At 44.9% G+C, this 18,387-nt stretch overlaps 1 protein-coding gene across 1 annotated transcript; it reads right to left on the bottom strand.

Annotated features, from left to right (window-relative positions):
• Positions 1–8,471: 8,471 nt before the first annotated feature.
• Positions 8,472–17,703, bottom strand: LOC123401386 (lysophospholipid acyltransferase 1-like). The gene is made up of 8 exons (XM_045095174.1): positions 17,307–17,703; positions 14,303–14,358; positions 13,425–13,648; positions 12,952–13,348; positions 12,096–12,181; positions 11,682–11,745; positions 11,472–11,584; positions 8,472–8,887 (listed from the first exon to the last, which is right to left on the bottom strand). The coding sequence occupies exons 1-8, from the start codon at positions 17,606–17,608 to the stop codon at positions 8,747–8,749; spliced, it is 1,383 nt and encodes a 460-aa protein (XP_044951109.1). The 5' UTR covers positions 17,609–17,703; the 3' UTR covers positions 8,472–8,746.
• Positions 17,704–18,387: the final 684 nt, after the last annotated feature.

Here is an 18,387-nt window from a genome sequence, read left to right as displayed (position 1 = left end):
TCCCTCGAGCATGCGTCATTATATCATTCGATTTGACAAATGCTATCTCCTTGATATTATAATTTTAGAAATTCATCCCTATAAAAATCTTGAGGGATTGTTGTTGAGCCCATCGGCCACACCCTCAACTTCTCCTTGTTCCAGGATGAAGCTCTTGAAAGCATTATCTTTGTGACTAGTTCATGAAGAACATGTTTGATCGAATAAGTGTTTTCCCAAGGTTCACGTGCATTCTTGCCGCCGTGAATATGAGAAATTTTTGTTTCGCTTCCTCTCGGGTAATCCCAAGTCATTCACGCATGTGTGAGGTGTTATATGTTTTGAAGATTTGATATCTTCACTTTATATAACTTCTCTTAGAACCCCGAGCCACTGACTGATTTGATCAAGGAAAATAAGTTCCTTCATAAGAGCTAAGCCAGGATTACACAAGGACCTTTATATCCTCGATGATGGTTCCCAAATCACAACTCAGATGCATTTCGTTGTAATAATTCCATGTGGGCACGAGTGTTCATGTGTCTTACAATCCAACTCATGTTTCAAGACTTGCTTCCATAGTTCATATCCCGAGGACCTTGCATCACCATCTCGTCAAAAAAAATTGCCCCCCTTTTTTCCTCTCAGGCATCCTGAGTCTGAGGTATCCTGACACCAATCATACCTGAATCTCGGGTAGATATGATGGCTGGAATATTTTCCAATAATTTTAACTTTGGTCTTTATGTAACCCGGTACGATGGTGTCTTGTCTAGCACACCTAGCCGAAGGACCTATTGTTATATTATCTTCCTTAACAAGATTCGCCATTCTTCCATGAGGGAATTGTATGACTTATTTTATAAGTTGTTCCTGATGGATACGTTGTGTACCCAAAGTTTGCCCTTTCCCTTATGACCATCTCGATGCTACCTCGAAGCATGGATGTGCTACGTCAAATGTCAACATGAACATTGGAAGTGAAGTGCTAAATTGTCCTTAATCAATTATCCAACCAGTGTTGTAAGGGTAAACATCATGATTGTTATTGACCTTTTACCTATATGATTATGTACTTGATGTCCATTCATGGACATCATCCTCTGCTTGTCCTTGGCAAGGTTATACTCGTGATAATTGTGCTTAAACACATTTTCCTTTCCATTGGTTTGTTTAACCTTTTCTTGTAATCTAAATTATCTGAACCGTGGTAATTCCCTGCTTTGGTAAAATCCTTCGTGTCACAACTCTCATTAAGACCCTGTTACTACTGTAGATAACATTCCGGTAGCTGCCAGTGGACGAGAACTTTGCCTATTGGTCCGTCTGGTTTCAAGAAAATGGTTCTATTCATCCCCCGCACTTGGTACCGACGTTGTTGCCAATGTAACTGATAGGCTATCCTCTGATATGTCTTGCTACCAAGATCGTACAAGATGTCACCGCTCTGCCTACTCTTGACCCGCATGATGGGCCCTTAACCCAAAGTTCCACAGGATCGAAACCTGACTCTCCTATACACCTTTGGCTCCAAAGTATCCTTTGCACTTAGCTTCTTGTGAAATCCCTGAGCCATCGGCCAATGGGACGATCTATTCTTGTATCATACGCGATATTTATTTCACTGCTCTAACCCCCCCCCCCCTACATATCTGTTTAGGCATCAAACGATTGCCTAATCTTTTAAACCTTTGTACCATCACGTATTATTCCCAATAAATTCCGTCAGTTGCAACTTCAGGAATAATTCATGTCTTCTTCCCTAAGTTTGTCGTTAGGTGCCCAACTTTATGTGGCTACGATCTTCCACGATTTTCCCTATTGTCGCATTCGTACGACGATGAAGATATCGAATGAAGGATGACGACTCCATTAGGTTGACATTAGTCAGAGTAATGAATACATCAACAAGAAGGACCAACCCCGTCGATGAGTGCAACCAAGACCGAGAAGACGCGTTAGTATTTCGTACCTAAATGTTTCCCCCTTACTCTACCTCTTAATTCTCAGGACAAGAATTGCTTTTAGTGGTGGAGAGTTGTAACATCCCCGGATTATCCTACAGTGATCTATGTATTTAAGCTATAGTAACCACACACTAATGATGTCAGGTCATCATATTAACTAAGCTAGATTTTCACTTAATACAATCAAAGCCAATTCAATTTAAAATGAATTCAATTATTTTATTTTATTTTATTTAAACATAAAATGAGAATGTTCAGAATGTTACAAATATTCTCTCAGCAATGGTGGGGTAGAAATCAACTTTTTATAAAATATTTAAGTACCCTTAAGCTTTTTGAAAGAGAGCCAACAACATTAAATTAAGTCTTTTCAAAATAAACAACTAGTTTGGTATTTCAAAGTAAATTGAAACTTGCGTGCTAACTTAAAATATTGCCTACCAGTTAGGTGTTAACTTTCAAAAGAAACAAAAGCCATTAGGTATTAAAATAAAATGCAAAATAGGAAATAAAAAATAAAAAATGGAGAAAGAAAATTAAAAAGAAAAGGACCCCCCCCTAGCTGGGCCTCGGCCGAGCCAAGCCAGCCCACCGGTCCACTTACCCTAAGGGGGTATAAAACCCCAACCCCCAACCCTAGCCCAACCGGTTCCCCACTCTCCCCGCTCCCTCACCCCGCTCACCCGACTCCCCTATGGCATTGGCTCGCCTCACCCTCGCGCCGGTGCCGCCCCGGTGCACCGCGGCCCTCCCCGCCGGACCACCCCGTCGGTCCCCTTCCTCCTCCTCCCCTGCACCAGCTGGCCCGACGCCCTCCCACCAACGACGCTGCCACCCTCGACTGGCCTCGCTCTTGCGGCACCACCGACTGCGTCAGCCTCCGGCGCCCCCAGCGGCCGCCTCTTCCTCCTCCCCGCCACACGTCCCCGTCCACCCTCTCGACGTCTTCCCCGAGCCTCTGCTTCCCCTGCTCGCCCGTGAGAAACACCCGCGGGTTCCGCCCTCTCCTACCCCTCAGCTCCGGCGACCGGATCCACTCCGGCCACCCCCACGGACCCACGCCGCATCCCCCACGCCGCCGCTCGCCCCCTCCCCCCTCCTCCCCCACAGCGGCGGGCCGCACCCTAGCTCGCCCAGCCCCGACCCCTCTCGCCATGTCGTGGCCTCGCCCGGCTCCGCACCGTCGCACCTACGGCCCTCCAGCCACCCTGCACCGCCCTTCGCCCCGGCCACCCCACCGGGCGATGCCCCTGGCTGAGTTCGGTCGGCCCTCCTTGGGCCCTTCCTGCTAAACCAGGGGGGATTGACCCCCGTGTGTTCTACCATTTTGGGGCAGTTTTGCACCTCCCCCTCCCCCCCCCCCGAGAGACTGACAAAGGGAGCCCAGGACCCCCCCCTCTAAAATGGTTTTAAAAAAGGGAGAATTAGAAGAAGAAAATTATGCAATAAAATAATAATTAACATAATTAAAGTAATTAATTATTTAAAGACTAATTACTTGACTTAATTAATTCTGCCTGATTTAATTAAAGTATTTACTTAGATTAATTAATTTGGATGATTAATTATGTAATTTAAACCTAAGTGGATTAAATAAGAATCTATAAAATTAATTTAGTTAATTAGAAAATGACACGTGGGTCCCCCATTTAAAATTAATCTGATTAATTATTAATTGAACTAAATTAAAAATGTGTCTATGACGTATGGGACCCACTAGTTAGAATTGATGAGTCAACCCCACTGTTGACTGCTCATGTCAGCAATGACATCATGCTGATGTCATAACTATTTATTGAATTTAATTAAATATATTTCATTCCCGAATAATTAATAAAACTTTAAAAAATAATATACAATAATCCGTAATCCGGATAAAAATATTTTGTACATGAAAGTTTATCAGATTAACGAGACGAACCCGGATACGCTATCCGTTCGTCTGTCATGCGTCCCTATCATAGAGAACATGGAACTTTTCCATCGTTCTCGCGTGTTCGGTAGTAGCGAGAGACCCGGGAAATATTGTGAGATATTTTTCCGGTCCGTCCATGAAGGGTGATACTGCGTTAGCTCATGCCTAGCCCTGCATATTGCCATGGCATGCATCATGTTGCATCCGGGCTTTATATTTATTGTTTCTTCCCCCACTTCTTACCGGTAGACCCCGAGGCTGACGCTGCTGTCAGGTATGATTACCCACGTGACGACCAGCCCTTTGCCGCAGAGCAACAAGGCAAGCAAAAACCCCTTGATCATTCCTATATCGCCTATTCTTTATCCCTCATGCTTGCATTTGAATTTTACTACTATATTTTATGCATAGCCTGTTTTTGATAAACTGCTACTTTATTCTACTTCACCTTAAAACTGTTTAGTATACGTGGAACAGTCATCCCCTTTGACCCTTAGTTCAGTTGCCCCTGCTTTTTCCTTAAGTCTCGATCATCTGATCGACGAGCCATGACCCGTCATAGCACTCACACCCTCTTAGTTGTACGACGTTGCACAGCTACTAACGAGTACCGAGGGTGACACCTCGTTACGTACTCCGGTGTTAGCGTTATAGTATAGTTGACCGGCGGTGGTTCTCGGAGGGTGATTCCTCCTTCACCACCTCCGATAACGACTCTGTCGTACAACCCATCAAGCTGGTCCGCCGAGGGTGATTCCTCCCTGACCACCTTGTCGGTTACATCGTTCGGAATCCATCGAGGGTGATACCTCGGATCGCTCTGATGTTACAACCACATAGTTACTTGACCGTGCTACTGGGAACATGAATGGTGTGTTGCGGGTGGATTCCCGCGTGGATGTGACGATGAGTTAATTAAAATGCTAAGGATTTTGGTATTTGATCTGGGTTGGTCGGAGACCTTTTCGCACTAACCATCTACGTGGGAGAAGATATGGGTACTCGACGTCGTGATATCAGCCGAAGCTCTTTAGACGTCAGCAAGAGAGCGGCGCGTGCTCGAGTGGCCCGGATAAGAATCGTTCTTGTATAAGAGGTGCCAGGACTGACATCGGCCACCCTCGCATCGTGCAGGAGCGCAAAGGGTGATGGTCCCATGACCCCTGCGCGCTTAGGATTTTGACCGGCGGGCTGGCCTCTCTGTTGAGCTTCGGTAGGGCTGCGACGTGTTGATGTTCTGGGGTCAGGCATGTCCCAGGAAAGTGTGTCTGGCCATAGTTTATCAAGCGTGACGGGAAACTTGGTGCACCCCTGCAGGGATGAAAATTAACTATTCGAATAGTTGTGTCCACAGTTACGGGATGATTTGCAGTTCTGTCGTGATCTTATACAACTAGAACTGTTACTTAACTGGAATGTTTGCTCCGGGATTGCTTCCTCGCAGGTAGTCGAGGAAGAATCTCTGGGCGTGACTTTAGTTAATATTTATGCAACAATATGACTATATATCTGTGTTACTTGCTCTACTCTCGTCTATTGCTGCAAGACCCATGAAGATGCTAGTCTTCGATAGGACTAGTTCCCTCTCTCTATCCTCGCATATCTACAGCCAGTCTACATATAACCCTTCCTTTGATAGTGATGCATAACTTAGCTTAGTTCTGATGTCCGTTTTGCGAGTACTTTGGATGAGTACTCACCATTACTTTGCTCCCCCTTTTCCCCTTAATCCGTTGTTGCGACCAGATGATGGAACCCAGGAGATGGCGCATCCCCCCGATGATGACTGCTACCCTGACGGTGCCTACTACTATGTGGAGGCCGCTGACGACCAGGAGTAGTTTAGGAGGTTCCCAGGCAGGAGGCCTCGCCTTGTTCGGTCGTTGTATCTTTTGTGCTAGCCTTCTCTAAGGCATTATCATGTTTCATGTCTGTACTCGGATATTTTTTACTTCCGCTGACTCGTGTGTTTATCGAGCTTCTGTATTCTAGCCCTCGAGGCCCCTGGATTGTAATATGAAGCTTGTATGTTTTTATTTGTGCCTAGAGTTGTGTTGTGATATCTTCCCGTGAGTCCTTGAGCTTGGTGTACGCATTTGCATGTATGATTAGCGCACGATTAAATCAAGGACGTCAGACTATGATGTGATGAATATATGTGAATTTAAATGATCAAGTTTTTCTCAAACAGAAGCCAAAGTTAAATGGGAAAAAAAACCTATTGTCGCGGTCCCTGACGGTAGGTTTGCATACCCTACCGTAAAAAATAACGAGTTTTAGATACAAAAACTTGCCCCTTTTTTTCTTCATATCTGTTGTGGTAGGATCCTACAGCCTACCGCCCAAGGCCTTGGAAGTAGGCCTACCGTCAAATAAAAGGACAAAGGGCATGCAACTCAGGGTTTTGGTAGGGGTCGTAGCCCTACCGCCATTGTCTCTGACGGTATGGTACTGCAACCTACCGTCCCTTTGGCTAGTCGTAGGCTATCTTGCCATGTTAGCAACACTTGGACGGCCATTTTCCTCTGCCATCATCCCCACCGCCAAGGTATGTGGCGGTAGGCTGTTATAGGCTACATAGAAAAAGGGTCAAACCCCAAAATAAATAGGTCAAACAGTTTTAGCCCCATTGTGATGTCGCACCAGAACCTGTACAGGATCAAATCATCACCATGATTCCAACTGGAACCCGACCAGGGCACCTAGCAGTCGTGGTCACGATCTGATCAACGTTGAGTAAATTGCTCAAAACCACCACATTTGTGGCTAGGGTACTCTGAAACCAACGCTTTTGTCAAAAACCACAAAAAATCACCGACTCCGCAGCAAGTGAGTAACAAATCGCACTAATTTAAAACTGAGTCACGTCTAACAGGAAAACTAAGAGGTTGGCCCCACAAATCAGGCTGATGTGGCGAAGACTAGTCCTAGTCAAAGTTTGACCTTCTCAGGTGGACTGGGGTCCCACTTGTGTGTCTCACACCTCCTTCTTCCTCAAATTTCTCTCCCCCTCCCCTTCTCACCAGCTTCACCGACGGCTAGAGGCCGAGCTCAAGGAGTGCGCCTCAGTCCACGCCTCGCGCTTGCCTCGCCGGCAAGCCCCTGCCTGCTGTCTCGGGCTCGCCTTGCCAGCAAGCCCCGCCCGCCCGCACTTGCAATGTCGCCTTCCCACGCCCATGCCTACAGGGCCACCGCCCCCGCCCCCGCCCTCGGCAAGCTCGCTCCCGCAAAATCATGCTCTCGCACCCAACCCCGTCGGCAAGCCAGTGCTCGTCGCGTTGTCGACCAACGCCCGCGCTTGCACCGTCGTCGTCCCGTGTCCGCGTTGTGGCCCTACCGACCCGCGTCCATGCTTGCAGCTTCGCCGCCATGCGCCATCAGTGTCACATCCCTTCCCCTGAGACGTGTCGCCGCCCCGTCATCGCTGTGGAGCTCAGGCTCATAGCCCACCGCCGACCAAACTTATGGTTGTACTGTCGCTGCCTCCAGTCACCGTCGATCACGCCCGCCTCGCCCTCGACCTTCCACTCCTCCCTACTCTATGGATTCGATTGTTCCCCACGCCATCAGAGTCCAAGTCGCCGCTGCTCGAGCAACTGTCATGTGCGAGATCATCCCACACGAGGAGACACTCCGCCCGAGCCGCTCGCCAGCATCGCAAATGGGTACGGTCGCATCTGTCGCCGCTAGTCGTGGTGGAGCGCCTCGAGCTCCGCTATCCTGCAGCAGCAATGAGCTCAATCCGCCGGCGAACAGGAAGAGAGAGGGGGGAAGAGAGATGTGAGGAGGAAGGAGGTGTGGGGTTGACAGGTAGGTCATTTGCCAGCAAAGCATATTATCCACATAGGCATGCCAAATCAGCATGACATATAGGGCTAACCCGTCAATCTTGCTGTTAGACGTGGCTTGGTTTTAAATTAGCGCGATTTGTTACTTACTTGCCACGGAGCCGATGGTTTTTTATGGTTTTTAGCAAAAGTGATGGTTTTGGAATACCCTACCGCAAATGTGGTGGTTTTGACCAATTTGCTGATCAAACACCACGTTACATCCCATCACTGTCCCTTTTCCTGCATAGCACTGTAGGGCACTAGGCTGCCCTCTAGTGGTCGCGTCAGATGCACCAAGCAGGCACTTTCAGGCTGTGCATGCATGTACTTACCGTGGCCCCAACATATGCTGGGGCACAATTGGGCAAACATGAGAAAGGCCAACAGCGCCAGAACCACCGCAACTGCATGTCAGTCAGTCAATCAGCTGAGTCAGACTTGGAACGGAGCGGAGCACCATAGATATTGCATTCACGCCGCTATAGCACCATTTATATGACCAAGCAAAAAAGATGCGTCCGATTAATTCCGACTCGTTCGTTGTATATGACCAACTTCTATCTTTCTGGTGATCTTGACCTCAGTTTCAGCCGTCAGCTGACCAAAACTGCCTTCAAAGTGAGTGCTGGAGTGGTCAAAAGACGAATGTTTGTTCTAAGAGCTCCAGCTGCTACCAACTCGGCAAGATGCACACGACTATGAACCAGCAATAGGTTCACACTATGGTGCCAATGGGAAGGTGTGAAAATACTTCAGTTTGAATAGACCAAGGCAGAAAAAGGCTTAAACTTCACATGAATAAATAACAAACATCAGCTTTAGGGCCAAAAACCATGCGTTGCATGTGGTACAACAAAAGGGTGATCAACCCAACGAAATGACAGATTTTTAATGATTCGTCGATTACAATGGAGCTCCAAGGTGTGAGTTAGAGCCATCCTTTTTGCTAAATTTTATATTGTTTCACAAACATGAAGTAAACAGAAAACTATCTTGTCATAATCATCATTGAAGCTTCGTAACTCATCTATGTAAACATCAATCCACTCTGTTCCTCATTCTGCCTTGCGAGCCTTTGGCTTCACAGGTCTCGCGGGCTTGATAACATAGCCTAGCAAGACACATAGAATAGGAACAATTGTGCCAACATAATATACGCTCTTGTAGGATGCCAAGGTCTCCTGGAAGCTCAGTACCTTCAAGAAAACAAAAACACAGAACACTGTAAATGTCGGTGTGTTTTATTTATGTGGAAGATGATTGCGAAAGGCATAATATGTTCCACAAAGCTACTGTGTTGAAACAAAAGAATGCTAGGAATTTAACACATGACTTTCTTTCTCCACAAAAACAGTAATGCTAAAAGTAATACCCTAGTACCTCTAGGGTTCACTACTACTTACGCTTGGTTTGCTGAATTGCCATCAAACGAAGGTGATGTGCTTATTTGCCATCACACAAGCACAACTTCTTGCCAATGTCATAACAGTGAACCCAAGGGCATCTATTGAACGTGTAAAAAGACATTTTTGCACTCAGTGGAAGGAAGCTAGGCATGCAAGTTGTAAGGTGAGCTGGGTTGGTAATAGACCAGTACAGCACTACTAATTGTGGATGTGGATAGACGCAAGGTTCCGTGATTGACTTGCTGGCTGATAGTTTTAGTTCACGGAGCTAGCAATGTCAGGAGATGGCCATGCTCCAATCAGGCAAAGAATTATTATAGCCTTCTTCGTCCTCAGCTGATGTGATGGTAACGACGACGCTTCATTTGGATAGGCCCTGCCATTGTTCTACACAACTAACCAACTAGGATGCATTCCTTTGATTCCTCTCCATCTAGCATCTAATTTTTCCGGGTCGATGGGGTTCGGCTGCTTGATTTTGCACTATTAATATTATATGGCTGCATGCATCGTCGTGATGCACAGGCTGGGATTGTCCTCCTTTTCAAAAAAAAGAAAATTCTAGCACCGACACCATTCATATCAGCGAGTAACAGCAGGTTCCGAGTTTGCTGTAGAATATCGGCTTTTCCTTGAGTCGCGCTGAATCTGGTGGTCTCATCTACCTGCCAGCATGCCCCCCCCCCTCCCCCTCCTTGCCCCCCCAAGCACAACACCATGGTCGCCTCACCTCATCTTCTACCTCACCTCCCGTATCCTAATTGCGTCGAGGGACCGCAGACCCATGCCCACCTTGTCGCTGGCTGTCTCTGCAAGGGCCACAATAAAATCTGGAAGGCACACGCGGAACCCAACTGCAGATTATATTCTGGCTGGTGCTCCAGGGTTGGATTCTGACGGCTGACAACCTAGCAAAAATGGCTGGCCTCATGACCCTAGATGCCAGCTATGCCTTCGCGCCCAGGATACCCCAACTCACTTACGCAAAACTGCCCTTTCACCACGGCGATATGGAACCTGGTGCGGACCTGGCTGGGCATGGGGGTCACGCCCGCTCAGCCGACCTTGAACTTCCCTTCAATCGATGCCTGGTGGGATGTGATGCTCACCAGGGCATCGAAGAATGATGCACGTCGACTCAGTGGACGCTTCCTTTGTGATTTGGGAAGCATGGAAAGAGAGAAACCGAAGGATCTTCAACGGATCGAGGCTAACCTACATCGAAATGGCGAGTTTGGCCCTCAAGGACATCATCCGCGTGAGCCCGCTTTCAGAGTGCACGGCAGGGCCTTGCCATGGTTCCCGTGTAGCACGTTTTATGTTTGGGTTTGGCGTGTTCCCCATAAATACTAGCTCACTCTTGTGCATACATTGTCCTCTCCTCTCTAAAGGAAAAGGAAGTGCTCTTGCTGGTTGCTCCAAAAGAAAACAACAGGTGCCTCTACCGCCCTAAGTTGTCCTACTTTCCTGCTGCATCTGGGATCACCGGAGGGGAGCTGTCACTGTGGTCTTCCAGTTTTCCATGGCCTCCCCTCTAGGGTTCTAGAATTGTACAACTGGGGGGGGGGGGGGGGGGGGGGGGATGCAGAATGGACGATGGAGGACTCGCCGGGAAGAGCACGCGACAGCCCGCCGGGAGCTGCGAAGCCATCGTCTCCTCTGTTGGTGAGTCCATGGGAGAGAGAAACGAGAAGAAACAGGTGTGCGCACGCAGGAGCAGGCTCTGAATAGGTAAGCTATTTCAATTTCTATGTAAAGCAGGGGGGGTAAGCAGAATGGTCACTGGAGGACTCGCCAGGAAGAGCATGCGACAGCCCACCAGGAGCTGCGAAGCCATTGTCTCCTCTACTGGTGAGTCCATGGGGGAGAGAAACGAGAAGAAACAGGTGTACGCATGCAGGAGCAGGCGCTGAATAGGTAAGCTATTTCAATTTCTATGTAGAGCAGGGGGATTTGTCCGGAATAAGCATTTTTCTCCTTTCAGAATATTCAGATATGCCAGTCGCACATCATGATCCAAGTGGTAACTTTGCTAAGAAACTAAAGCACTTGTGAATCTAAGTTATCTAAACTAAATTTGTGAAGCAACCTGACTTCACTACGTATGATGAATATCATTTTGGTTAAGTCAAACCTAAATGATACTTGCAAAAGCTTATATGCATAATAATCATCAAAGGTAAGAATTAATAAAACAAAGGGAGAAATTTAGTGTGGCACAGATCATAATAATCATCCTCTGAAACCTAAAGGGAACTAATACTTGCAAAACCTTATATGCACAGATTATTCCTTTACAGACAAGCGACCTGATCAGATTGTGTCAGTTTGCTATAGGGTAAAGTATAGCCAGATTCAGAGGCATGAAACTAACCTGGAAGCCAATGCATGAGTAGTTAAGCACCATCATGGTGTATGCACAATTTAGTAAAGACAGGATAGTGCGGAGGCCTGAATTGCTCACAGCTTGTTGCCATCTGTATATAACTGTACCAAAAGAGGAAGCCAAATCAGAATTACAAGCTCGCACAGCTTTCAATCAAGTACACTTCAGAAATGTCAGGAAAGGGAAGGATTGAGCTACCTTTTGAACCATTTATCATCAATGCCGACTGAACAAAGAATATCATATATCCTGGGTACAGTCCCTGTAGAACAGTAAAAAATCAGACCAAAACTTGCTGGATTGGCAAAGTATCAATCATCACAAGCAACAGCTTGCTAAGGCAAAAGGTTATTAATATGTCACAAGGCAAGCCAGTTATTACCATGGGGAAAACGCAAGTTTGCAATGACCCATAGTGCATGTATTCTTAAAGGCAAGTACTAAGGTTCCGCTACCGGGACAATAGCAGCTCTGAATTCCCGCTAGAGCATTCTAGTTTCATTTAACTACTGTTCAACAAATTTCAGGATGCTCTGCTCCATGACAAGTTCGATATACGGTGAACAGGAATTATTAATTATACAGAAGGTGGAGAGGGAAAATAAAACTCACATGCCAGATAGCACTGACTGTCTGTGTACCCAACAACTGAAGGAAACCAGGCTTCTTCCCTTTCTGAATTAGCCTCTCATATACATCTGAAAATAATAGTGGAGCAACGGCTCATGCAACTGATAACAGCACAGCTTCAATGTGTGGCATTCAATACATTATATAGGTACAACCAAAGTGCATCGCCCCAAATATGGCATTTGCATAAAAACAAACTGCTTGACGCATACCATACTTAGCGCAAAGGTAAACTTCAAGCCGATCATTTCTCAAGGAGTCAATGATGAGACAAATTACTAATACATGAGTCCATAATGTACATGTACAAAGTTTTGAAATCAGCTAAAGATCATGAATTACAGGTATACATGCTTCTCTCATCCACACTACAAAAACTGGCAACCAAAAGGTTCCAAAGAATCATCAAGTGGTCAACAAAATCAATTTGCAGGTCCTCAAAATCTAGCATTATGTACTATCAACTAATTCATTGTACAGACACAAAGAAAAATACTGAACCTTTTAGAGAAATTAATAAATGCAGAATTACAGATAATGCTTCCTTGTTCTCCAAGTCTTAGATTGCACAGATCTTGATAGTGGTAAGCAAAGTAGTATACTGTGTGATGCATAAAGGACCCTCAATGTGCTTTCATATTTTGCTTTCTACTCCCTCCGCCCCACAATATAAGATCGGTTTTCAAGCTAACGTAGCTTGAAAAATGATATTATATTGAGTGATAGAAGGAGTAGTTTATAAAGAGAACACAAAATTCGATGAAAAGGCATTATATCGTCCAATAAAGCATGTTAAAAACAATGATGATCTGCTGGAATATCAAGATATAGAACTTACAGTATCTTAGCCATGTGCTCACTTGAATATTCCACTTAAGTGGCAATTGAGCTGCACTTCCAGCTAGTTCGACGCCCAGAATATCAACATTTATAGCACGGTCCCATTTGGCTTTTGGGGGAGAAGAATCAGACCAACCGGTGAAACCCAGGCCAGATATAATAATTGCAGCTTCTGAAACTGACCATATAAAGTAGTATTTCCAACGAGCAGTAAATCCTGACATGTACTGAAAGAAGAGCCGGTGCCAGAAACCCCACTCATAATATAGAGGTTCACTAAATCGTGAAAGCGGAAACATAGGTGACAGATACAAATATAACCCCATGCATATTCCAGCCTGAACTAGAGCGCGCAGAGTAGGTAATAATGGTGAAGGAGTTGAGCTGGCCCATATCTGTTGAAGATCGTACAAAATCAGGATTAAGCAAAACATGGCATAAACCTACCAAAAGTAGACGAAGGCTACTTACTCCTTTCCTTTCAGTCCATTCAAGATAATCTTTCATCTCATATACTGGTCCAGCAAAGTGGCTGCCACAGCAGAGGCAGTAACCGAAATATTCGACTAGAGAAGGCATCGTAGTCAAGCGATACTTCTTCTGAGCATCACGTAGACCCTCTTCTTCCTTCAAGAGACCATCACTGTAGTTCATTGAGCATGAAATGACTTTCAACGTTAAAACCATTAAAGCACCTGCATTGCAACCAAAAAAGGGAATTCTGAGAAGGCACAGGGACATGGCTTGATGCTATCAGAGGGTTGACCACAAGAGCTAAGATTTGGCCTACAAGGTTTATTTTGTACCTGCACAAACTAAATTATGTTACTCCCTGCGTATAACCTATTTCCAATTTTCAGTACTGTTAGATTTATAAGAGGGACGCTACACCAGTCCCTGGGTAGAAGGCATCATTTTGACTACTAAAAAAAAAGGCAGCCTGGTGCACATAGCTCCCACTTGCGCGGGTCCGGGGAAGAGTCCGACCACTTTGGGTCTTTTGTACGCAGCCTTTCCCTGCATTTCTGCAAGAGGCTGTTTCCAGGACTCGAACCCGTGACCTCGTGGTCAAAAGGAAACAGCTTTACCGTTACGCCAAGGCTCTACTTTATCATTTTGACTACTATATGAAAACAATATCGTGAAAGGACACTGTTAGCTACAAGGAATGACCACACAAGAAGAAATGGTAAACATGAGATAATATTGGGGGTTCAAATTTCTTAAAATATACCTTACTATTTGAACGTGTTTCATATAACTAAGTCCGAAATGAACTCAAAAATTGCATGGTGAACAGTAGTTTAACTCTAAATAAGCACAAGCAACAATAAAGCGCTATACAATACCGGTTGCATCGATGCCTCCCTCCTTCCACGCGTCCCCACTCATGTAGTAGACGTGACTATATAACAAGAAGAAAATATGTAAGTAACTCAAAATATGTTAATTTTTATGTAATATGATCAACATATCTGAGGGTAAACTTAATTACATTAACAGTGTATAATTGCGAAGTTCAGCACGAAATTGTTCGCCAGCTTATCCGTCATAACAAAATTGGCATAAAGTAAATGGGTCCTTACACGAAGCCCTCTCCAAATCCAAAAAATAGTATACTTCTTGTATCTCCTACTTAGGTAGCTGGTTTCCACTTTTTAAAATTTTGCATATGGAAAGGGGACCCTTCTTATGGGGAAAAAGAGGAAACAGTAGCAAACACAATATTGAAAAGCGAAGAACTAGCCGACAATATATGACCACTTTATTCTTCATGCAAGTAGACTACATGTCAAATCTAGCTTGAACATTAAAACGAATACTGCTCAGAGTAAGTTGGCTAACACCTAGGTTGTGTAAAAAGGGAAAACGCTAGAAAAATATCACATAGGGGAGACCAGGAGTCATATCCATTCGTTAAAGAGCAGAAATTCGGAGAAGGAACAGACTTAGGATACAGAATAACCATAGAAGAAACAGGCAAGTGACTGCAACAACCACAAATATTAGTGCCACCGTTGGTATTGTAGCAGAACCAACAAGAAGGCTAACATGGCACGAGACAGGCATTGATCATGTCAAGAAGATACTTAGGATTTTGGCGCTCTGCGGCTAATCTTCTCAGTAGTGCATGGCGGTAGAATCTAATGCCCATTTTTTGAATTAGCTTTCTTCTTAGCCCACTTTTGATGGCCTTCTATCCAATAGTGCTCTAAAGCTTATGGTGTGGGATAAAGAGATTGTGTCAAGGAAGCCTGCTGGTATTAGCATAATTTGATCTAGCAGAATGACGGTGCTAGTGGAAACATTTTATTTTTAGACTACACAAGAAAATCCTAATCTATATTAATATTACATTGCAATGTTACGAACGGAAGACCGGATCGCATCCATGGATATTTTTTTTAGAATCAATTACACATTTAAAGATTTAAACGAACACACCATCATCTTCAATAGCAAATGGCTGCCCATGGAACTAGACTGATTGTTAAGTGTTTGTTATTTTTAGGTTGTCTGGATGATATACAACAGATGCCAAATAAAGAATTACTAAAATGGAAAGAAGAAGTGTTTCATTAGCGCATTTTAAAGGTCATGATTTTGGATCTAGATAATCTATATGGGTGCCTTGTCCGACACAAGCTATACCGACAAAGTGGATACTGAACTCCATATGAAGGATGATCGAATTAATATAATCCGTAACTTAGGGGATGAAACAGGAACCAAATCTTATGCAATGCAATAGACCCATTAAGAAATAGGTAGCCTAGCAAAACCTGGGAAACCTTCTTTGGCACCATTTGAGAAAATGAAGTAGAAGAGGATGGTTGGGATGCATGGACATCGATAAGAATATAATTACTAATTAGAATGATTACTCAGACACTTGTGTCCATTAATTTAAACTTCTAGGTAGTGAACACAAAAATTAACTGCACCAAACAAGAGAACGAAGTTGAAGTGGATGGTGAGGAGGCATTAATATTGACAAGAACGGAACTAGAATTACCGCTCAACATTCGTTGCCACTGATTCACACTAATAACTAGGGAATAAAAGAATAACTGCGCCTATCTATTTACGGTAAATTTCAGTCAGAGCCTAATGGGACAGAACATCAATATCAATGATAATGGAACAGGATTACGATGCCTGCATTCATACTTCATTGAGGCAGTTTGAAATACTAAACTATAAGTTCGCTGGGTGAATAAAACATCACTAGTATCAAGCCTGTGTGTTTGGTTATGGAATAACCATCTTCAGACATGGCATGTCTTAATATTTAATTAAGTTGATGAAAAAATGTGTAGGTTTGGATGACTCCAGCTAGAAATAAATAATTTCTAAGTGAAACAAACAGAATCAATTATCTGGATTGACTATTTGTCAGGGATATTTGGATGGGAACTATTTTCTTTCTTCCCTTAATTTCCTTCTAAACAAATATAGGTCATATTAATTCAACCCCTCAATGTGACAGATCATAATCGCATCATAGTACCGCCAAAACAAACTTAACCTTTCAACGGAAGAACCGATTCACGTGAGAAACAAGGGGTGAAATAACACTAAAATCTCACGCAGTACAGATGAAAAATGGTTTCCCTTTCGCTTCCTCAACTATGGATGTGTGCATAGGTTTAACTGGCTAGAAAGGCAGATAAATTAGCAAACACAGGGATCCACCAGGTCAAAAAAACACAGTGGTCCATGAAGTACAGAATGTAACTAACATTAAAAGATTCATTGAAGGCATGCAATCCAAAATTGGCCCTAATGGTTCATGAGCACAAAACCAATAAGTTCTCTAATAGGAATTGGTAAGGTGATTAGGTAAAATCTCAACAATCACATCATATGTATTCATTGCAATCTTTACGAGATCACACATCCAAAATTTTGCAGGCATAGAAGAAATTTCATCCTGAGATAATACAACATCTTGTTTTTTCCTTGAAAATATTAATCATAAATAGCACCACATGGCTAGCCAGAGAAAAGTTGAAAATCATTTCTCCAACATGAAACCGTCCATGCTGCAGTTCCAACGACATCAGAAGCATCAAAAGCTCCATGCTCACTTACGGTTCCGTGGTTTTCCAATAGAATAAACTACTGTTTAACCCTGTGATGGCCCAACACTCTGGCTCGGCCACATCTGCAGATCCGCCTACAACTCCTCTGGTTTCCTAATGGAACAAGCTGCTGTTAACTGTACATTTCCTGCCCTGTTCTACCCAAAATGAAGGCGTAGAAACTGTGAATCCGGTATTGCTGATTCACCCGAAACTAGGCATCGGTATATGAACCCTGTAGACAAGTGGATGGAAGGGAGGGTTTCACCATGCGATGAGGAAGCCGAATGCGCCGAGGAAGGTGACGAGGCCAGCTCGGCGACGGCAGAGGAGCATGGCGAGGTAACCGAGCGCCATGGGCCCGACGAAGAGGAGGTTGGAGGTGGCCCCGAAGGACAGGTAGGAGAGCCCGGCGCCGCTGAGCCCCGCGTAGAGGTGCCGCCCCGTGGCGCTCGGCACGGCGCGCCAGAGGAGGCCCGTGGGTATGGTGGCCGCGAAGCAGAGCAGGAAGCGGAGCACGGGCACCGAGACGCCGATCGCCGCCGCCATCGGCTCCATCTCGAGCCCCATCGTCGCCACCGCCACCGCCACCGCCGCCGCAGAGGGGGGCGAACAGATGCGGGCGATGCAGGAATAGAGGATTTGGTTTTTTCTGATGATGAAGCGAGCTCGCGAGCCGCGCGTGTATATGTGCTGTGTGTGATGGCGTGGAAGCCCTGGGAAGGTATCTTTCCACACAGCCCCCTTTGCTTTGTTGAATTGGCGGTCCGAAGCGACAGGAAACTTGCGGCTCTTGGTAACGTCAAAGTGAGAAGATTTGGACAAATACCAACGATATCGGCAAATCATTGTCGTGGCGTACGCGGGTGCTAGGCAAGCTTCGTCTTTCTCTTTATTAGAAGAAAAAGTGATGAGCAAACTTGATACATCCACAAACGTGTCTAATCAGTAATCCAATAAGAGAAAGAAAGAAAAAAAATGACATAATCAAATTCTTTATATCATCTTTATACATTCAGGCTGTCCGCGAACTCTCATATTCATTTCAAATATAGAAAGGATATGAGGGCTCGCGGATGCGCCCACACGCTTTCGATCAGTCCGCTACGTAGGAGGCTGCTCCATCCTGGACCAACTTTTTTTTTCTTTATTCATTCTTTTTCTTTTCTCTTTTTCTTCATCATCAATCATGTGTAAGTGACCGAACATATGAGAAAAAATGAAAGATATGAATGCACGAACAGACAAATAGAGGACATGCCTAGTCAATAATCGAACGCGTCCGCGGATGTTTAGAGGATCATATTTGTTATATTCGGTTGTAGATGCTCTTAGCACTAGTACTCGTA

Source organism: Hordeum vulgare, chromosome 6H, assembly GCF_904849725.1.
Source record: "Hordeum vulgare subsp. vulgare chromosome 6H, MorexV3_pseudomolecules_assembly, whole genome shotgun sequence".
Classification (NCBI taxonomy): Eukaryota; Viridiplantae; Streptophyta; class Magnoliopsida; order Poales; family Poaceae; genus Hordeum; species Hordeum vulgare.
Note: the sequence above shows the minus strand (reverse complement) of the source record. Positions and strands in the feature narration are given on the sequence as shown.